This window comes from Budorcas taxicolor, chromosome 6, assembly GCF_023091745.1.
Source record: "Budorcas taxicolor isolate Tak-1 chromosome 6, Takin1.1, whole genome shotgun sequence".
NCBI lineage: Eukaryota > Metazoa > Chordata > Mammalia > Artiodactyla > Bovidae > Budorcas > Budorcas taxicolor.
This window is the reverse complement of record NC_068915.1, coordinates 113,169,717-113,192,364: the sequence shown is the minus strand read 5'-3', so window position 1 is coordinate 113,192,364 and position 22,648 is coordinate 113,169,717. Positions and strand designations below refer to the sequence as shown.

The 22,648-nt window shown below is 54.1% G+C and overlaps 1 protein-coding gene and 1 non-coding gene across 2 annotated transcripts in view; both read right to left on the bottom strand.

Annotated features, from left to right (window-relative positions):
* TBC1D14 (TBC1 domain family member 14) overlaps positions 1 to 22,648 on the bottom strand; it is a 115,257-nt gene that overhangs the window by 11,476 nt on the left and 81,133 nt on the right. Inside the window, exons 6-12 of the mRNA XM_052641665.1 lie at positions 21,426 to 21,543; positions 18,310 to 18,416; positions 14,559 to 14,639; positions 13,367 to 13,461; positions 12,456 to 12,527; positions 11,513 to 11,641; positions 10,252 to 10,361 (exon numbers count right to left, since the gene is read on the bottom strand). Of these exons, the coding sequence (XP_052497625.1) occupies positions 10,252 to 10,361; positions 11,513 to 11,641; positions 12,456 to 12,527; positions 13,367 to 13,461; positions 14,559 to 14,639; positions 18,310 to 18,416; positions 21,426 to 21,543 (712 nt within the window). The remainder of the gene's footprint in view (positions 1 to 10,251; positions 10,362 to 11,512; positions 11,642 to 12,455; positions 12,528 to 13,366; positions 13,462 to 14,558; positions 14,640 to 18,309; positions 18,417 to 21,425; positions 21,544 to 22,648) is intronic.
* TRNAA-CGC (transfer RNA alanine (anticodon CGC)) lies at positions 523 to 595 on the bottom strand. The gene has a single exon. It is a non-coding gene; the product is annotated as a tRNA-Ala (tRNA).

The window sequence follows — 22,648 nt, the reverse complement described above, 5'->3', positions numbered from 1 at the left end:
TCCTCATTTTCACTTACCTGCCAATTCACAGGTGAAAAGTCACACCTTTACATCTTAAAAGCAGAGTAGTCTTAAGGGCAAAAAACGACTGGTAAAATTGAGTGGCTACAGGCAAAGAGAGAGAGAGAAACAGCAGAAGAAATTTCTCTAACACAATTTGTGTTAGATTTGTGTGTGGTCTTTGTAAACTGCTTCAGATACATTGTGAAGCTGATGTCCTAATGATCAGGAGCGCCAGACTCATCTGGCAGGGAGCAGTAGTTCCAGTGCTACTTACTGTTACATTTTCTTTAAAATGTATACAGAAAAGACACATTTTAAACACATTAGAAGTATTGTCTATGGAACAGAATGAGGATGGGATAAAAAGAGCAACTACAGACAAACAAGACTTACATGAAACAGTGACTAGTTTACCACGAACTCAGAAGTAAGATCAACCTAATCCTCTTCAACTAACATTTTTTAAAAGATACTTTTTTTTAACTTTATTTTTTGGCCACATGGCATGCGGGAGCTTAGCTCCCCAACCAGGGATCAAACCTGAGCCCTCTGCATTGCGAGTGCAAAGCCTTGACCACTGGACCACCAGGGAGGTCCCTCAATTTACATTTTTTTAAAAATTCACAATAATTCACCAGTCAAGCTGTTAGCAACCATCTGCCTTGCTGAGTTGGCAAATACAGATTACTTGCAGGTAGCATTTGTGGTGCAGAAACTGTTCAAAGTGCAAAAACTCACACTGAACTTAGGATGAACTTATACTTAAAATAAGCACAGCCAAGCCCAGTCCTCCCCGCCACCCCTGCAAAGCAACGCCACGCTGAAGGCTTGTGATGCTGCCGACCATCCCCCATCACTCCACGAGCAGCTCTTGAGATCTGAGCCCTGCTGATTCTAAGCCGCACATCATAAACGGCTTTTAAAGCCTGTTCTATGCCAGCCACTGTTCTTCGTGGTGAGAATACACAGAATCCAGCAGAACAGACAGCTTTCCCTGCCCTCGTGGGTAGAAAAGCTGAATGAAGTGCACAGAACGTTGGATGTGGATTCAAATAAAAAGCAGGGTGGGAGGCAAGGACTGCCAGTCTGGGTGTGTGAACAGGACGGTCAGGGAGAACGCGTGACTGAAAAGCGACACTTCCACAAAGCCCCGAGGAGGAAGCCCCAGAGCACGCAGTGAGCTCGCAACTCGGAGGCAGAGGTGACCCAGCGCGCCCACTGACGGCCAGGAGGCCACTGTGCTTAACAGCCAAAGGGAGAACCCGTGAGGGTGTCTGCGGGGACCGGGGCCCAGCGCACGGGACCCTACAGGCTACCGCAAGGCCTGCGGGTTTCCTTCTGCATGAGATGGAAGACTATTGAAGGGGCTGAGCAGGGCAAGGGCCCGTCCCCTGTGCTGAGCTCTTGCAGGGGAACGCAGGTCTCACCAGGGCGGCCACTGAACCCACCAGGCAGGTCGGCACGGGACTGCAGCAGAGGGGGCAGCCCAAAGTAGAGCGAACGTGGACGCGCCTCACGGGAAACGTGACGGGTGGGTCTGTGGGGCAACTCCACGGGCGGAGCTGCGGGACCTTTGGCTCGGACCTGAGCTCAAGTCACCGGACATCCAGGTGGATGCATGAATCAATTTCAAGTTCAGAGGAGGGTCTGGGGCTGGCGACAGTTTGTGTATAGATGGTGCCAGATAAAGGAAATATTCTGGAATCACAGAGTGAAGACTGTCAAATGCTGCTGCAAAGTCAAAGCAAGACGGAGACCTGATCACCAAGCTTGTCATTCATGTGGAAAACTATAAATTGTGTCATACACAGTATCGTTTACTATCTTCAGGTACTGAAATGGAACCATTAAGGCCTTGACTCTTACTGTATCTTAAATAAAATGTGCCTTTTAAAGAAAAGCATGTAAAAGTTTTCCCCTGACAACATGTCTCCTCACCACAGCTTGGCCTCAGAAGGCCCTCCTGGGAAGGCTGCTTCCTGCCCCTGGGCTGGGCTGGGCCTCTCCTGTCAGCTGCTCACACGGCGCCTCACATGTCCGTCTCACGACAGCCATCAAACGGGGATGGAACCCCAGCCGCCCTTCCTACTCTGAGCCCCGAGACCCAGGAGGCCTTCCAGCAGCCAGCTCCCTGCCCCTGGGCTCCTGCACGGGGCCACCTGTGCCCCACTCGAGAGTCCAGGGTCCCTCCTGCCGGCCTCCTGCCTCCGAGACGGTGTTCCCCTCTCATCCTCCCCTAGAGCGCGGCGCTCAGACGGCTCCAGGGTCCCCAGGCTCCCTGCCTCCCCCCACCTCCACTTTCACTGGAAAACTGTTCATCAGCAGCAGCTGTCAAACGCTTCCCTGTATCTTCAGCAGCACTCAGAGTCAAAACCAGCGAGTGAACAGGACTCGGAAACAACGCTCTCGCGTTTACTCTCGGAAGAGCTCATCAGGTGCGGGTGGACAGCCGCTCGGCTTGGCCCGCAGCCCAGGACCCGCCGTCAGAGCACATGGATGAGGGGGCTGCTGCATGCACGCCGCCCCTCCCCCGCCTCGAGGCTTCCCGCCTGCCCCCCACAGGGAGCCCTGAGAGTCATCCTTCTCCAAGCAGGATGAGCGTGAGGAAGGCAGGACGGACAGGGAAGGCTCCCCGGCCCTCCCAGGACCGTGGTGCGCTTCCCGCACAGGACGCGGGACCCCCAGGACTTCTCACCTGCGGGACAGGAGTGCTGAGCTCCCCAGTACGACTGCACGTTACTACCCTGGGTATCAAAAAAGGACAGCTTCAGGGCTGCCCTGGGGGCTCGGTGGCCAGTGCAGGAGACACAGGTTCACAGTGCTATCAGTTCCGTTCAGTTCAGTCCAGTCCCTCAGTCGTGTCCGACTCTTTGCGACCCCATGAATCGCAGCACACCAGGCCTCCCTGTCCATCACCAACTCCCGGAGTTCACTCAAACCCACATCCATCGAGGCGGTGATGCCATCCAGCCATCTCACCCTCTGTCGTCCCCTTCTCCTCCTGCCCCCAATCCTATGGGAAGACCATGTCTCGATGTGACTAAGAACTAAGTAACAGAGTAACAGTTCTGATAGTTCATCAGAACTACTGAGCCTGTGCCAACAGCCCAGAAACCGCAACTGCTGAGCCTAGGAGTGACAGCTGCTGAACCCCTTGTGGCCGAGAGCCTGTAGTCTGCACCACGAGAAGCCCACACACCGCACCTAGGGAGTGACCCCACCCGCCGCAGCTGGAGGAAAGCCCGTGCAGCAATAAAGACCCAGCACCGCAGCTAAATAAAATCATTTTCAAAACGACGGCTTCAGGTACCAATTCAACTACTTAAAAAAAAAACAGTCGTTCTATATTGCTAAACTAATAAGGGGCTAAAGGCGCATAAAAGACAACAAAGACAAATTGTGTCTCTATTTCCCCCATAATGTATGTAAGAGGAACAGAACAATTTTGCTTTTGCTTTTCCTTTTTCCTGCCAAGACTTCACATTTCCAATAGCAATGTCTAACCTAACTGCTGGCCTGCAAACAGGGAGCAGGCCAGGGAAGGGAGACAGGGAAGCCAGGCCTGGAGGCAGAAGCTGCTTCTCAGAAATCAATGGTGGGAGAACTGACACCGCCCTGCGCTGCTCCTCAGAGTCAACAAGCAGCACACGCTCCCAGGGCTGGGCGCTGCTCTACACGCTCCACCTGGCTCAGCCACGGTGACCCCTGAGGAAGAGCCGTCATCATCTCTATTTTACAGGTGGTGGTGGTGGTCGGTCACTCAGTCGAGTCCGACGCTTTGCAACCCCGTGGACTGCAGCACGCCAGTCTTCCCTGTCCTTCATCATCTCCTGGAGCTTGCTCAAACTCATGTCCATTGAGTCAATGATGCCATCGAACCATCTCATCCTCTGTCGTCCCCTTCTCCTCCTGCCCTCAATCTTTCCCAGCATCAGGGTCTTTTCCAATGAGTTAGCTCTTCGCATCAGGTGGCCAAAGTACTACAGCTTCACCATCAATCCTTCCAATGAATATTCAGGACTGATTTCCTTTAGAATTGACTGTTTGGATCTCCTTGCAGTTCAAGGAACTCTCAAGAGTCTTCTCCAGCACCACAGTTCAAAAACATCAATTCTTCAGCGCTCAGCCTTCTCTGTGGTCCAACTCTCACATCCACATGTGACTACTGGAAAAACCACAGGTGAGGAAATCACAAATGAAGGGAGGATGCAGAAACATAGGCTTTAGCCTGAGGTAAAAGAGGAAAGGGTCAAACCACTCAGTTCCAAAGGAAATCAACCCTGAATACTCACTGGGAGGACTGACGCTGACGCCGAAGCTCCAATACTCTGGCCACCTGATACGAAGAGCCGACTTATTGGAAAAGACCCTGATGGTGGGAAAGATTGAAGGCAGGAGGAGAAGGGGACGACAGAGGACAAAGTGGTTGGATGGCATCACTGCCTCGATGGATGTGAGTCTGAGCAAACTCGGGATACGGTGAAGGACAGGGGAGCCTGGCGTGCTGCAGTCCGTGGGGTCACAGAGTCGGACACGCCTTGGCGACTGAACAGCAGCATAAGGGGAAAGCTCACCTCACAGTGTCTTCACTGAGGAGACACCCCCGGAGACCTGGACCTTCAGGGCCTGACACCACCGACGTCCAGCTGTGCCCAGCGCGTGGAGCCTCCGCCCCCAGCGCTGGCTCAGGAAGCGGCCCTGAACCCCAGCCCACCCCACCACGGTGCTCCCAGTGTCCTCAAATTCAGACTAGGAGCAGGTAACTACTCAGCCTCCTTACATTCTGTGCGATTAAATAAAACAACATGAAGCAACAGAGAACCACACGCATCTAAAAACTGAAGGCGGTTATACAAGTCTCCGTCCAAACGTGATTAACAAGCCTAACTCTTCCCCCCACAATCCTGGAAGCAAGCAGAGAGAACCACCTCTGAGCTCCCAGAGCACCCTCCAACTTGAGCCCAAAGGTGTTTCCACCTTAGGCGTCAGCCCTGAGCAGGGGCTGCAAACAGCAGGTAAGTAATGTGAACCCTGCCTCAGCACCCAGGCTCCGTCATCCGCCAGGCGGGGGTGGGTGGGCCAGTAACCACAGGCGATGTGGGTCCTTCTGCCTGAAGGTCCCCCACCTTCAGGCTCCGAACCCTCCTCCCGCCCTCCACACACACGCTGAGGAGACCCCCACATGGGGTGCCAGATGCGACTCAAACACCTGCAGCTCAGCAAGACAACTTTGCTCTGGAGGAGTTTTTAGGTGCTGGGCTGGATGAAGCACAAGCTGGAATCAAGATTGCCGGGAGAAATATCAATAACCTCAGATACGCAGATAACACCAGACTTGTGGCAGAAAGCAAAGAACTAAAGAGCCTCTTGATGAAAGTGAAAGAGGAGAGTGAAAAATTTGGCTTAAAACTCAACATTCAGAAAGCTAATAAGATCATGGCATCCAGTCCCTTCACTTCATGGCAAACAGATGGGGAAACAATGGAAACAGTGGCTGACTTTATTTTTGGGGGCTCCAAAATCACTGCAGATGGTGATTGCAACCATGAAATTAAAAGACACTTGCTCTTTGGAAGAAAAGTTATGACCAGCCTAGACAGCATATTAAAAAGCAGAGACATTACTTTGCCAATAAAGGTCCATCTAGTCAAAGCTATGGTTTTTCCAGTGGGCATGTATGGATGTGAGAGTTGGACTATAAAGAAAGCTGGAGAAGACTCTTGAGAGCCCCTTGGACTGCAAGGAGATCCAATCAGTCCATCCTAAAGGAAATCAGTCCTGAATATTCATTGGAAGCCCTGATGTTGAAGCTGAAACTCCAATATTTTGGCCACCTGATGTAAAGAACTGATTCATTTGAAAAGACCCTAACGTTGGGAATGATTGAAGGCAGCAGAAGAAGGGAACGACAGAGGATGAGATGGTTGGATGGCATCACTGACTCAATGGACATGACTTTGAGAGTAAACTCCGGGAGTTGGTGATGGACAGGGAGGCCTGGCGTGCTGCAGTCCATGGGGTTGCAAAGAGTCGGACACGACTGAGCGACTGAACTGACTGAAACCGGAAAGCAGAAGCTATGAGTGAAAAGGATGCTGGATGCCATGGAAACAGAACTCTTCCACCAGGAATTTCACCCCAACCTGCCTTTAAGGTAGAGACTTGGCATGACGACAGGGTCTCCAAGTACCACCAAACGTTCAGGAAACATTAATCAAGATACAGAATGTTCTGCTTGATAATTTCATTAATTCAGGATTATCTATTACAAAACCTATCCATGCCTCCTAATAACTCTAATATTTGACAGCAGTGGGAAATATTCTGACAAGTTAACTGACCGCACGTCAGTTCTCCCACAAAACACGGACATCTGATGGTCTGAACGCTGGAAACTCTGTAGGAAGCCAGGCATGGAGGGCGAGAGCCCGCTCGGCCCCTCTGTGTCTGTGGGTAAGATCCCTGCCAGGAGGACGGCCTCACCAAGTGAATCTGAGTCTCCACCGTGAAGGCTCTGCAGCGCTGGGCAGATGGCAGCCCCTGAACAGGTGGGGAGGCGGGCACCCCTGCGAGACACAGGCTAGACTCCGTGCACCTCAGACTCAAGGAAGAGGCCCCTCGGGAGAGGGTGCATCCCTGGGTCAGGACTCCAAGCCCAGCACAGGGCCGGGCACGGGGGTCACCAAGAAGACTGACTGCACTGGGTCTACTGCGGGGGCAGCGAGAAACAGGGGTGCTCTCATGAAGGGAAGCCCCCACCGCTGTGGGGAGTGGAGAGGGGGCTCTGGAAGAGGGGCTCTCAGACTGGGCAAGACCACGTCTTATAAAACTAACGCAATAACCCAGGGGGTGGAGAGAGTGTCCCGCGACAGAAGAAGGAGCAAGTCCTAGATGTCTCCTGGCGGGCAGACAGGTCTCCCGTGAGCACTCACACGGCTCACCCAGGACACTCGGCAGCCAAACCACGGGGGCCCACAGCCGTGCAGAGGTTAGCGACCCACACCCTCTGCAGAAACACGCACAGGTGTGTACGCCTGAGGCAGCCCCGCCACTGGGGAGCAGACGGGGCCTGGGACACAACAGAAGTAGGCCAAGTATGGGAGAGAGGGCCACCTGGACCGCCCGCTGCGAGACAGGCCTTGCTGGCTCCCTCTGTGCTAAAGGGGCCTGCTCCAGGTGCTGTGAAGATGCAACGGGGCAGCGGTGTCTCTGAAACACCAGCTTCCGGGGCGGGTCCTGAGCAGCGCCTGCCCTTTCCCTGGGCTTCCGTCCCCCCGTTCCTGCTCTGAGCGTCCACCTGCCCGTGAGCACCGAACCGAGAGCCTGGGTCCCTGCGGACGCGCTCAGATGTGCACTGCGTGGTTTCCTGGGCTTAGATCAACTCAAATACCTACTAACGACCTCCTGTGCGCCTGGCCCTGCGCTGGGACTGCAAACACAGACAGGGCACCCGTGGCCCTAATTCTAGGAAGCAGCCAAGCCCCAGCACCAGCAGAGGCCGCACCCAGGCACCGCGAGCGTCCACGGGGCCTCAGGCTCCAAGCACATCGCATCACAGAGGTCTAAGGGGAGGAGTCCTCAGAGCGGTCCCGCACCCAGACACCCTGCGCTCTGCTCCACGTTCACCACCCACGCGTCCAACCCTCAGCGCCCACGCTCATCAGAGCACTGACTGCAGCGCTGGGGCCCTCTGCACAGGGTATGCTGCCTTGGTTAAGAAACCCCTGACTCAACCCACTCTGAGGGGAAGCACGCAGGCTCTGGAGCTGGCCCTGAGCTCGAACGACGGTGCTGCCGTCCAGCGAGCCAACGACCTTGGGCAGGTCTCTCTGCCTTGCGGAGCCTCCATTTCCTCATGTGTCAAACAGATGTCTTACGATTCGCTCCCGGGGCCTGTTCCAAGGGCTGGATGAATGAGATACTGTGAGAAGCGCTAACAGACGCGAGTCCCCGTGGCCTGGGCCCCTCTCCCCCATCAGCCGGGAAGGAAGCAGAGACGCTCCCTGCGGTACAGCACCCCTCATGCCACCCATCGTGACCGTCACTGACTGCTGCCCTGTAACACCATCGGCGTGGAGCAGCAGCAGCTTTTTTTTTTTTTAACAAACAAAACAGAAAACTTCAGCATGCTCCCTACACATAGTAAAGGCTGGTAAGTACTGTTTCTTATAATTGTTTCTGTCATATACATTATCTTATATTGCTCCAAACACACGGCCACACGCTGCGTCACAACACACAACTGATTTATTTCTGCAAGTCAGGGCAAAAATAAGCTTGAGATACTATTCCAGGACAGTGTTTTCCAAAGTTCCTTGTGAGCCTGGAATCCTAAGAATCTAACTCGGTGGCCTAAGCAGATAACGTCGAAGCTAAAGACTCTGGTCCCATACGACCCTCCATTGACACCCTCCAGGCCTGGGAATCTGAGAGCTCAGGGTTCACAGTCAAATCTCACAACACAGGTGCACAAACAGGCGTGCAGCAGGACAGCCTGTGCAAGAGCTGAGTTTTCACAGTGTGGAGAAATCATTTGTTGGTTAAATGGAGGTGACCTTTAACCCTGGCCCCAAACACTCCCAGACAGGCCACCCCAGCCCCCCACCAGTGGCGGCTTCGTGGCCTCACGTCTGGACTGACCCACAGTGACACCAGCCCCAACCTCCATACCCTTGTCCCCAGGACGAATTCAGCAGAATTGGAACGGTCTCGGGGTTCAGGACAGAAGCAACGAACGCCAAGTGTCCCACAGGCTCACTCCCACGGGAGCGGACAAATCAGCTTTAGTTAAAAGGTGGGGCCTCATTTCAGAAGACACTTGGCCTTTGCCTTCTAGAGGTAAGCCTCTGCCTCCTGAAACAAGTGAGCACAGAGGAAAGCCAAGCCCGCTGTGTGTTCCCAGCAGTTGTGGGCTCACCGCACACGTCGGTGCAAAAACCCAAATGGCCTCTCGGCCCAGAGACGTCTCCTTCTGTGAGGCAGAGGCCTTCGCAAGGCTGATGCCCCATACAGGGCCCTCACAGGCCAGTCGTCTGTGTGGACAGATGAGGCCACAGGCTCAGGGAGGCTCCCTGGCTGTGCTCGGGCCACAGGGACGTAACGGGAGCGGCCGGGGCTCAGGCGGGATTCTGGGACCCGAGACACTGCTCCCTATTCCCCAGGAGGCCCTGGCCTCCTCACCTGGCGCCCGGTGGGGAACACCCAAGACTTTCCAGCCTCTCCTCAGGCAACTAATCCACCCTGTGTGAAGACTTCCTGGTCTAGGCTCCAGCAGGAGTTCTCTGGGACCCTGTACGTCCACTTCAATGTCCACCAGGTGCCCTAAAACCAATGTGTCCAACACCGGCTCCACTCGCCGTCCTGCCAAACCCGGCCTGGCATGGCTGACGGCACCGGCAGCACCCCTCATGGCCACAGGACACCCCAGGGCCCCAGCCTCCGGCCAGCGCAACCCCTCCCAGCCCTCCACCCACTTCTGCGGCCTCAGCTCAAGCCCCGGTCTTTCCCCTTCACTGTCTCTGCCTCCCGGTTCCCCTGCCTCCCAGGGAACTGGAAACTCACTTCTGGGCAGAACCCGCTGCCATCCTAACTCCAAGTGAAAGCCACCAGCCTCTCCCTCTGGCCCTTGGACTCCTGCCTGAGCCCCTCAGCTTGGCATCCACAACCCCTGACTCAGCTGCTGGAGCTCGCACCTGCCACCCTGGCCCTTTGCGGGAGGCTCCCATGTCCCACCCCGCCGGCCGCAGTTGCTGATCCCGGAGCGTGCATGCTCACAGCAGGCCTCAGCTCCAGCTGCGGGTCGTCCCCATGGGCCCTGACGCCCCCACAGGCTGCACGGCCCCAGGTCCAGGAGCAGGCACTCCTCCAGGTGGGAGCCCCGGATGTAAAGTGCCAAGTCTGCCCTCGATCCCAGCTGAGAGCCCGCACAGGCCAGGGGCTGAGCTATGTCTCGGGGAGGAATGGATAAATAGTATCTTGGAAACACAGAGGTCCAAGGTACCTTCCTTCCCAGGAGGGAGTTCAGAAGGAGCGGTGAGAGTCACATGGCATCAAGAGAGGATCAGCCGAGTTGATGACCGGCAGCCCGGGCTGTCAACACAGGGCATCTCGGGCTCCGGACAGAAGGGAGACTGTAAAGCAGGAGGTGGGGGGCCAGCTAGGCCCCGAAAGAAGCAGGCAGTGAGGAATGAAAGATGGGGGCACAGACATGAGAAAACACTCTCAAAATGCATAAAAATGCAGTCTTACCAATCAATTAGGTAGATGTCTGGAGTTAAGTTGTTTTTCTTAAAATGAGCAAATAATTTCGGCAAATTTTCTTCAAAGAATACCTCAAATGCAGCAAAGTACGTCAACATCTGGGGAGAAAATGTGAAATACACTAATAAATATGTTATCAACACATGTTTCCAATCTACAGGGAAAGTCAGTATACTTAACGCCCCTAGAATCCAACAATCATCTTCGTATGTAAACTGCTCACATATCTTTACTGGTAACCCTAAACCAGGCACTGAGCAGATGATTTCTAAACAGGCACAATCTCTAACCTCCCTGTAACGTCACTGTAACTGACTACACTTCATCATTACTTCAACCTGTAGATAAGAGAACTGAAACCCAGAGGGTTAGAGAAAGTTTTAGTCACCGAGTCGTGCCCGACTTTGTGACCCCATGGACTGTAACCCACCACGTTCCTCCGTCCATGGGATTCTCCAGGCAAGAACACTGGAGGGGGTGCCCTCTCCTTCTGCAGAGCAGGTGCGTAACTTGCCTAACGAGGGCGCATCGTGTGTGTGCAAGGTGCGGCCTCGAACTCGCGCCCTGGCCCATGGCAAAGGCTGACCCCTGACGGCTCATTCTCCTCCAAGAAGCAGAAAGGAACGTGCCATCTAAGGATGATCTGAGGAAACACGCAGCCTCCGTGCTGACCCCTGGCCTTCCCGGAGAGGGTCTGATACTGACACTCGGGCAAGGGCAACTGCAGGCCTCTTCATGTGCAGCCCAGGAGACAGCTCGGGAGAAAACACAGAAGGGACAGGGAACCGCCCCAGCCCGCGTCTCACCGGCATGGGCTCTTCAACGTCCTATGGGGTCTGTGCGAAAGCACGATGCACCAACCAGGGTACTGTGCTGAAACAGCTGCGGGGCACCGGCCTCCCCCATGGACCTCCACGTGGGGGGACGGGGCCAAGCACCTGCTCTGACACAAAGCGAGGACGTCCGTGGGCGGGGGGGGGGCACCCCTCCCCTCTCATGCCAAGGGTTTATTCTCAGAAACACTTGCTGGAAGAATGCACTTCGAAATTCACACATATGGCTATTAGCCGCCCATTTCTCAGGGTCAACACAGCGCCCTGGTAATCCTCCACGCTGTACAGTGCTACTTGCTGCAAGTAACCCCGGGGAGGGAAAAAATGGGACTTTCCTGCCGAACAGAAGGGCCCGGCCGCTCTTGCTCTGTGCAGACATGGCATCCAGGGACCCACACGCACATGGGGATACTTACAAGGCCGTGGTCCACTCGGAAAAACGCCATTTGACAGGGTTTATTCAAAAGATTAGAAAAAGCAATGAAGGCATCTGCAGTATCCAAGTTCAAGATCAACACGGCCGCTATGAAGGACATGCCCTGAACCTGAGGGAAGGAGAGAGGGCGGTCAAACCACCGGCAGCCACCGCAGTCGGAGCAGCCCCCGCATCTCCTTGAAGGAGGAGCCCACATGCCCTTGCGCTGGAAGGGCCTACGCTGCCCCCACCCGCTGCCACCCCATGGCCTCGAGGGCCCTGCCCGTCCTGACGCAGAGTCGCCGCCCTGCCACGCCGGCCACCTATCTGCACTCCTTCATTCCCAAACCCTGCTCCTGCACCTGACAGGCTCACTGCCTTCGAGGAGGTGCAGCATCCGGGCACCACAGAAACGCACACCTAAGGGAACATGTTGCTCTAAAGCCATGCAGGCACACGTCCGCTAAGCCGCAGAAACCTCAGCAGCATAGCTTTAAAAACAGTTACAACTAAAAAGCTTTTTTGATTTAATGCTGGGGTAAAAAAATCACATGCAGAAAATGAAAATCAAACCCTATTAAAACATGATCTATGGAGAAGGAAACGGCCACCTGCTCCAGTATTCTTGCCGGGGAAATCTCACGGACCTAGAGGAGCCCGGCGGGCTATAGTCCACGGGGTCACAACAAGAGTCGGACTCAACTGAGTGACTAGGCTCGTACATCAGGCTTTAAAAAAGAAAAAAAAAGATCGATGCCACAGAGCAGCCAGGGCAGCTCAATTTCCCTACAAGGAAACTGAGGCGAGTCATTGACCGTGAGCCTTTTCATAGCTCACAAAAACGGGGGCACGTGACCCGCCACCTGCAGCTACGGTGAGATGGTGGAGAGCATGACTTTCTTTCTAGAGGAGAACGTCAGAGAATCTCAGAAAGGTTCACTTACATAACCCACATCCGGTCGGTAACAAGTGTACGCGCCCAAAACGCTGTGCAGCATGTCGTGGTACGGGCCACCCTACAAGGACCAACACACGAGACAGGCGTGAGCCACGTCAGTGCGCGCACAGGGCCCGCCGCCAAGCACACGGCGGCACACCGCAGGACTAGCTGCCAAGTGTCACGCGGCAGCTCGGCACTGCCACGGCACTGGACAAGTGAACCATCGGCCACAGCTGATGCGCTCGACCCACAAAGCCGGTCTGAAACAAGCTGGTGGGCCGGTGTGAGCACCACACTGGAACAACACCCTTAATCCAGCTGCTGCTGGATGACTGTATTGCCCCTTCAAGTTCAAGGTGACCGGGTACCCAGGCTCTCCAGAGCAGGTACGTGCCCATGCTCAGTCTGCCTCTGCCTCCCACCGTACCCTCACCCTGATGATCCTTTCTGCTCCCTTGCCCCCCGCTGCCTGTCACTGTCTGTGTTTGCGGTGTTTCGGCACAGCAGGTGCAGGTCCCTGACTCATCTGCTGTCGTTTACTCCACTATCCTTTACTGGTTACCTAGCGTGTGCAAAGCATGATGCTAGAAACACGGTCACGATAGAAGCAGACTGGGTATTCCGAAGTCATATTAACTATCTGTCAGAAAGGATTCAGTTCAGTTCACTTCAGTCACGCAGTCGTGTCGGACTCTTTGCAACCCCACGGATTGCAGCATGCCAGGCTTCCCTGTCCATCATTAGTTACCCTTATTTTTAAGAGTCTGAAAGTATTAGCAAAATACCCACCCTCCCAACAAAAATCCCCAGTATTTTTCAAACCTGATCACAAATACATGCAATTTGGCATTTTAGACAAAATGTTACTTAAAGCAACAGATCTGTTACTTAAAGCAGCAGATCACCACCACCTACTTGCTGGAAAATGCAGAGACTGGGGAATGTTCTGGAGATGTCCAGTTTAATCAGCTCCAGACTGGCTTCTCTGTCTGCTGCTGAAAAACCAGCATCTGTCAAAAGACCAGGAGTCATCATACCTCTCAGAGGCAAGTCTGTGGAGTGATCGCAAGGCTTCAAACACTTAGGAGAATCAAACAAGGAAGGGACAGTCTTCAGGACCATGTGGACCTAATTATAACCTGAACCTACAGCATCAACAGTTTGCAGAGTTCTTTACTTTAAGAGCAAAAATCTCACAGTACCGTCTAAGGCTAGATCATCATCAGATATTTTCTAGGGTCTGAAATCATCAACAACTGTTGATAGTTGGAATTAAGGACAAGTAAGGGAATAAACACAAATGAATTACAGACACAGATAGCATCAGAAAAATCATTTGAAACCATTTGAAAAGCCATTTGAGACCATTTGAAAAATCATTTGAAACTGGCTAGAACATCGTTGCTGTAAACGTAGAATATATGGGAGTTACTGCAGCGTAACATTACTGTGTGTTATTTGTAACAAATAACTATAGATAACTTGCTTTATATTTTTAAAATTCCAATACCACGTGGTATAAAAAAAGATCAGCAGGAAAGATACTACTTAACAAACAGAAGCAACCACCATCATTTGTGTGTTGTGGAAAACTCTGAAAGCATAACCTAGGAACAGGCAGTGTTCCCCTCCCTTTGGAAGGTGCTGCAACCCTCCTCTCTGAACCGGCACTTGAGCCCTACTGGGGGCCGGGCTACTGTCCATCAGCGAACAAAGGAAGCCATACGTGATGGCCAGCCCTCCAGCACGTCTGGACATAGACAACTCTCAGGAACTGGTACCATCTGTCTTGTAAAAGCTTTATTTTCTTTAACTCAATTGATCTTTAAAAAAAACAAAAGCCCTTTTAGGGAATTCCCTGGTGGTCTACTGGTTAGGACTCAGGTGCTTAAGCCCAGGTTCAAGCCCTAGTCAGGGAACTAAGATCCCGTGTGCCATACTACACAGCCAAAAAAAATTTTTTTAATCCCTTTTCCCATGAAGCTTTCATAAATTTGCACCAACCACTATTTCAGTTAAGCAAGTTTTCCTTGTTACGTAATGATGTGCATATTTACAACTTGTATAGCCAACCTAAAGAACCCACTGGTGTTGCTGCCTCACACACCTTCGGTCTCCGCTTCGGAGCCTCCCGTGCTAAAGGACCGCCACCGCTCCTTTGCTCGGGCGAGACAGATGTCGAAGAGCTCTGGAAGAAAAGCCTTCGGTAAGTTATCACGTGCACACGCATGTCTTCCCAGCACACCAGAGAATACACTGCCGCCTCGTTCAGATAACTAAAGTTCAACCACAGACACCACGCTTATTATAGCTACTTCCTCCCTTCTGGCCGGAAGGCACTTCTGTTTTCTAAAGACATCACCATGTACAAAGAAATACACAAAACGCCACTATGCCTGGTGTTCATTACACCACCCATCCGTAAAGCTATTTCGTTTTGGTGTGTTTGATGAGGCTGTGGCCTCACTAGACTCTGAGCTCCGGGGTAAGACTGTGAGGGCCTCTGGTCACATCTGAATCCAGAACAACAGCACTGGACTGACACAGGCCAGGACACTCAGTGAGCACACGACTGATGAACAAAGTGGGAAACAAGCAGAAAACCAGCTGGTTTCAAATAAAGCAAGATGGAACCACTACCCCCGGCCCAGTCTTCCTGAACCTGTTGCCTCAAAGTGCAGGAGGGGTGAAAGCAACACAGGCAGAAGTTTCAAAAATAAATATTCTCAGTGGCAGCAAAGCAGCGAGATGTCTCTCACAAGACAACCGTCAGGTCTTCATATCTGGGACGTACTTATTCAGCCATTCTTCTCTTTGGGTAGTCTGGCAACAGTGAAATAACTTGAGCTCACAAATCTCACTGCCGTACGCAGACCTCCACGCCCCACCCTTCCTCAAAGACTGAACCCAGAGACACCTCCGAGCCTCTGCTGCGCCCATCCAGCCCCCGCGCCTCGCGGCTGCTCTGGCTCCAACACTGCCCAGCCACTGGCTGCCCTGGATCAGGAACAGTCACTGAGACTTAACGGCTGCTACCCAGAGAATTCCTACCGCTTTATTCTTTCCTTCAATACTTCTGGAATATAAAGCAGAGCACAACTGCCTCCCAGACAGTGAATGCTATTTTTAAAAACATAAGTCAAATTCTAGTAACACTACTGTGTTATAACAAGCTAAATTCTGATTACCAACCTTCTTCTAACCTTGTGAAGGAAGGACCTGACTTACAATCTACACTCGTCTGTAAGGGCAGAACAACTGTGCAACGTAACATCGCATTAACGTCATATTAACCTGGAAGGCAGCGAGCGTCTGAACTCAGCTGCTTATGGGACAAACCTGGGGATGTGCTGAGCCGGAGGCCACAGGGTCTGGGGCGCCCCTGCCCACTCTGCTTCCAGGAGGCAGGCGGAGCTGCTCATCTTGGCAGGAGGTGGAGGAAAACCAGCACGTGGCCGCTGGCCACTGGGAGCCGCTCCCCAGTGAGGCGCCCGACAGTTACAGCGCAGACACGGGCAGCCCTGGGGAACACAGGGCAAAGGGCAGTTTCCACAACACCGCCACGCTTTAGCTGGCGTGCATTTGTAGGGAGAGAGGGAGTTCGAACAGTAACCCCACCTTCTTCCTGGAGGAGCTTCAAAGTACAAAGCTAACTCCCTCAAGAGTGAAGGCAACGGTACTACCAGGCTGACCCTCAGTGAGTTTCCAATCGCATAGCTGCAGAAACAGCAAAACCTTGGGGCTTCCCAAATCGCAGCATAGGCTTCAGCGTTAGCTGCCTAACCTGTCGGGGAGGCTGACTTCCTCAGAAGGGAAACAAGGCCGACAGTCCCTGCCCCTCAGACTGCTGTCAACGTTCACCACGACACGAGAAAGGGCCTATCCGATGCCTGGCCTCAAGAGGGGACTTCAAGCTCATCAGTGCAGTCACGGAGGCTTCAACACACAGCCAATCTCGAGATTAAGGAGGACCCAAGAAGGTGGCATTCACACTCATCCATCTGCTCCTTCATTCACCCAGCAAACACTTCCTGAGAGCCTGACTGTGCAGAGAGGTTGTGCAGGCCTTCAGGTGATGAGAGGGACAGCATGAGGCCCCACCCTGCTGAGCGCCAAGTGAGGTCGGCAACTGACTCCAGGCAGCTAGCTACACAAGAAAGACACAATTTAAATAAAACTGGCCAATATCGAGATTTACGCAGACTGTCAAGGCATGGAACTGATTAATTAAGCCATTTCGCCTGATACACTATGATATAGACTATGGAGGATTTTAATTTAAATGAAATCAGTGCAGCCAATGGTGAGAACAGAAAATTAAATAGAATACACACACCCAGAGTATGCTGCATTGCGCCCAGCTGGCTTAGAGCTGTTGACACGTTTAGAAACTCTCAGGAACAGGGACTGAGACAAATTGTCGTCCATTCTCCAAACACTGACTTTTGGGGAAGCTTTTGTGAAACCATTTCCACAAGTAAATGTTACACATCTTTTCACCTAGAGATGTTAAGTTTTGGGCAGGTATGGACTAACAACAACAGAAAAATGGAACTCTGAGGAGATGACAAAGAAAAGAACCAGTAACCATCCACCCAACCAGCTGTCACTACTCAAGAGGAAGAACACTGCTGGCCAGGGCTGAAATCGCAGTATAAGATCGGTATCTTACAAAACAAAACTTACAACAACAGTATGAACCCCAGCCACAGAGAAGCTACAAACCAATCTATTTTACACTCAAGGCCCTTCAAGAGGGTAAAAAGAAAAAGCCAGCCACCACCAACACTACAAGCTGGGCACTAATACAGAGAAGGCAAGGAAAGAGTTCCTGGCCTGGGCAGTGTAGGCTGCAGACAGAGAGGAAATTTGATATTACTTTTATCAACAACCGTCAGTAGAATTAAGGACAAGTAAGAGAATAAACACAAATGAATTCCCGACAAGAAAACACCCCCCCAAAAAAAAAATTTGATCTAGAACATCGCAGGTCTAAATGTAGAATATGTTTATTCCAGACTGCAGACAGAGAGGAAGGGAGGGAAGTAAAGATTCCTGTTTACCAGGCACTTCATTGTGAGCCTGAGCTCCTAGGGTCGGTTTCACTCTGGGTCACAGCATGCAAAGCGCTGGATAGGGAGGGAGTGAAGCAGTGGACACCCTCATGGAAGAAAAGCTCGCCCGAACTGTACGAGGGCGTGCGGCGGGGCAAACAGCCCTGAGAAAGCAGGGTCCAGGAACTTCCTGGTGGTCGGTGGCTAGGACTCGGGGCTTTCACTGCTGTGGACCAGGGTTCCATCCCTAGTCTGGGAACTAAGATCTCACAAGCTGCGCAGCATGGCACCTCCAAACAATGAGGGTACAGAGCTCCCCGCCCTCTGGGCTGAAGCTACTAGACCCCCAAGGACCCGGCGGTAGCACAGCGTGCTGTCCCCACTAAGCTGCTTATGTAAAAGACGCCAGGGCCGGGCGGGGTCACACACCCTACAAACACAGCACCCCCACAAAGAGAAACACCCCACACACACCGTTTTCCCGTCCCCCTGGAGGCTTGCTTTCCACACAGCTCTAGGAGAGATCCTGGCGTGACTCAGCCCACCAACGTTCCCCCCCATGTGTCAGGGAGGATGACCGGCCCAGCAGGGAGGCGGGCGTCGGCTCTGAGCCACCAGATGACTGAGGCACCCGGGGTGCACCCGGGGTCTCTAATGCACCGCCTCCCGGAGGGCACGCTGGCCTCTTGAAAGACGCGGCTTCGTGGCAACAGCTGCCTTTCTTCCTGAGCAGGTACATGGGGTGAGAGACGCCCCGGGACCAAGGGCGGGCTCCCCGGGCTGAGGACCACGTGAGCCACTCACCGTGGGTGATGTTTAACTCGTTGCCAATGGCTAAGCTCCAGACCTTGCCTCTCACGCTGGGAGGGATTCCCTGCCACCACAAATCTCGAACTTTTCTAGAGCACCACCTGGACGAAAACGGAAGCGTGAGTTCGTGAGTTTGTTTTCAGTGAAGAAACACTTGTCTGCCCACATGCTCACCCCCAAGCCACAGAAGGGTATGTCACAGCCCTGGCCTCAGGGGGCTCACAGGTCAGCGATCCGTATAGACCAGGAGACTAGTGACTGCCTCCCACTGAGCAGTGACCGGGCCACGTACACTGCAGGCACTGCTCATGCAGAGACGGGCACCAGCAACCGGAGGGGCCCAGGGCTCTGTGCTGAAGCCGGAGTCTGCCTGACAGTAGCATTCCGAGCAAATGAAGAGTGGGAAGGGCTTTCCGAGTGGAAAGCACAGCAACAAGAGACGACCTGGCCTGCTCCGGGAACCGCACACAGCTGGGCAAACACCTGCGGGCGGGGGGGGAGGTGGCACCACCACAGAGCGGCAGCGGACGGGCAGACCCCAGGGCCCCGTGACGGGAGCCGCCCACCACCGCACTGCTGCACGTGGGCGAAGCGCTCGGGCAACGACTGCTGGACTCTAACGGCCAGAGCCCGCGAACTCACACCGCTCTGAGCTGCACAGAGGCGCTGCGTCTGCTGTGCACAGTGAACACACACTGCTAACAGACGGGGACAAGCGCGAAGGTGCCAAAGACTCAACACAGCGCTTCTGAGCACGGGCTGAAGGTGGAGGAGCACGGGCTGAGGGTGGAGGAGCACGGGCTGAGGGTGGAGAGGAGCACGGGCTGAGGGTGGAGAGGAGCACGGGCTGAGGGTGGAGAGAACAGGCTGAGGGTGGAGAGGAGCACGGGCTGAGGGTGGAGAGGAGCATGGGCTGAGGGTGGAGGAGCACGGGCTGAGGGTGGAGAGGAGCACAGGGTGAGGGTGGAGAGGAGCACGGGCTGAGGGTGGAGAGGAGCACGGGCTGAGGGTGGAGAGGAGCACGGGCTGAGGGTGGAGAGGAGCACGGACTGAGGGTGGAGAGGAGCACAGGGTGAGGGTGGAGGAGCACGGGGTGAGGGTGTGGGGAGCACGAGGTGAGGGTGGAGAGGAGCATGGGCTGAGGGTGGAGAGGAGGACCGGCTGAGGGTGGAGAGGAGCACGGGCTGAGGGTGCGAGGAGCACGGGGTGAGAGTGGAGAGGAGCACGAGCTGAGGGTGGAGAAGCACGGGCTGCGGGTGGAGAGGAGCACGGGCTGCGGGTGGAGAGGAGCACGGGCTGCGGGTGGAGAGGAGCACGGGCTGCGGGTGGAGAGGAGCACGGGCTGAGGGTGTGAGGAGCACGAGGTGAGAGTGGAGAGGAGCACGAGGTGAGAGTGGAGAGGAGCACGGGCTGAGGGTGGAGAGGAGCACGGGCTGAGGGTGCGAGGAGCACGGGGTGAGAGTGGAGAGGAGCACGGGGTGAGAGTGGAGAGGAGCACGGGCTGAGGGTGGAGAGGAGCACGGGCTGAGGGTGGAGAGGAGCACGGGCTGAGGGTGGAGAGGAGCACGGGCTGAGGGTGGAGAGGAGCACGGGCTGAGGGTGGAGAGGAGCACGGGCTGAGGGTGGAGAGGAGCACGGGCTGAGGGTGGAGAGGAGCACGGGCTGAGGGTGGAGGAGCACGGGCTGAGGGTGCAGAAGGCACAGCCCCACCCTCACCCGAGCCCCCGGAGCAAACCCCTTCTCCTCTCTCATTCAGCGCCCTCCTCCCTAAGGCCAAGATGATGAAACCTCCCCTCACACAGAGGGCCAGAGAGGATTAAGTGGGGAGGTCACAAAGGCCGCCGCTGCACAGCCTGGCACCCAGCGCGGGTCCGTAAGCGGCAGTTCTTGTGTGCACGCGCGCCTCTGGATGCCATCAAGCATCAGGCAGTGCGCGACGGGCCAGGCTGGGCCCTGCCACCACGTGGGGAGACAGTCCGGGCTTCTGAAGACCTCAACTCTTGTTACTGGGCCCCATTTGGGAAGAGGTGCTTTCTGACCATGTCTGAGGAAAACAGGCTCTAGGTGCAGCGTGTCTTCCCGGCGGAGAGCCCAGGGTGATCTCCCCCAACCCCACTCCCAGTGATGAAAGTGAGTGACAGCCAGCTAAGTGCCCAAGCAAGCCCCCAGCTTCCTGACCCACAGTTCAGGCTGAAGGAAAGGGAAAAGGAACTGGCATCCAAGCCTCTCCACAGCTCCAGCTGATGTGGGGAGGCCCAAAAGGAGCCACCAGCCTCTGTGCATGGGCCTGGGACTGCTGTCCCTCCACACACCGGCCCCGGGACTGCCGTCCACACGCTGGTCCCCAGCCATCCACACCGGGCCCCAGGAAGCCGTCTGCACGCCGGCCCCTAGCCATCCTAAAGATGCACAGTGCGTCTTCAGACAGAAAGAAGACAGCAGCTGAAGGACTCGAGTCGTCCCCGACTCCTGGAGGCCGTCATCAGAGCAGCTCCGGCACCCCGGCTCCCTCAGAGGACAGACACTCGAGCAGACGGTGCAGTGTACCCGGGGGTCCTCTGTGGGCACCTGGAGCCAGGGCCAGGGCAGAAAAGGCTTCTCCAAGGAAGATTGAGCTTTAAAGAACAACGTGCTCACTGGACAAGGAGATACGGGGCAAGAGCACTGAGACAGCAAGACGAGAACATGCAATGGCCCCGAGCCTCCCCAAGGGAAAGACTCGCCCAAGCAAAGGAGAGGTGAAAGGCAAGGCCACAGGGAAAGGGACGGCTGTGCCACGCACGGGAGGCCCGTCAGCTAAGCCACGAAATTCACATCCTACACTGGAGTCACAGGAGGCTGCTGCAGTGTTAAGTGTGGAAGTGACACGTGTTTGTGCCATAGACTGCTGAGGACAAGACGAGGTAGAGGCGGCGGGAGAGGAGGGCGGTCAGAGCGCCCATGGGAGGAACAAGGCTAAACCAAGGCAGGGGAAGGAGACGACGCGTCTCAAACTTATCAGGCAACTTCATCAAAGGCGGCGACGCCAGCTACACTTAATACAGCTGCTTCCGATAAATTCTGCCAAGAAACGACATGCCGTCTAGGGTGTCTGTGATGTCAGAGCTTACATTGTTTCCCAGTTGGGCAAAATCTCATTGTTCCAAGTGAGGACCGCATTTCCAATACTTTCTTCCAGTCTGCATCTTTCTTCCAGCTGCTTTTTCCTCCTCTGGGCTTCTTTCAGCTCTAGACATCACAATTAACAAGAAGAAAACATCTGTTAGCTGATATCCACTGATTCCCGGCTGGGTGACTCTTCTCAAAGAGTCAGGCTGCAACACACCAGGAAGACAGCACTGAAGCATAGTGTTTAAGACCTGACCTGGTTCATCTCACAGCTTAGGAAGTCTAGAAACCTTCAGTGTTATTTACCATTCAGTCAGCTTTTTGTAACACACATGTCGTATAACATGTATACAGAAAAGAACTCAGACAAGAACATGGCAAACCTATCACGTGACAGACAAACCCATGAAGTTCCCACCCCAACCAGGAGACCGGACAGCAACAGGCGCCAGAAGCTCTGTGCTCCTTCACCCAATCCCCCTTCCAACGGAACCTGCAACCTCGCCCTTCTCAGCTTAAGAATAACTCTGAGTATGTAACAGCAACTGAGAAATACCACGCATTTCCATTTACATATACCTTTTGGGGGGTAAAATACGCAAAACATAAAATGTACCACTTTACCCCCGTTGAGCGTGCAGTTCAGTGGCATGAAGTACATTCACGTTACGCAACCATCACGGCCACCTTCCAACTGGAACTCTGTCCCCAGAAAACACCCACTTCCCATGCTACCCCTTTACCGATCCCCAGCCCCTGGCAACCTCCAGTCTAATTTCTGTGTCTGTGAATCTGGCTATTCTATTGGGTTGGCCAAAGAAGCTCATTTGGGTTTTTCTGTTGGAACTTTGGCCAGCCCAACAGATGCCTCACATAGGTGGGACCGTACAGAATTTATCCTTTTGTGTCTGGTTTGTTTCACTTAGAACAATGTCTTCAAGCTTCACGTTGTAGCACGTGTCAGAACTTCGTTCCTTTTTAAGGCTGGACGATATTCTGTTGCACGGGCAGACCATGTCATTTTACTATATATACTTCTTAAACATCTAAGAATCACAGGGTGTTTAGGTGTCACACGGCACTTTAACAAGTCCCAACACACCTCCTTCTAAGTGAGGAGAACTGAGCCCACGGAGGGCAGAGAGCCGCCTCCCCATCCCTGCGAGCTAAAGCTTTGCCCACCCTAGTACTTCCATCCTACACAAGCTCTTTCCTCATGTAAATT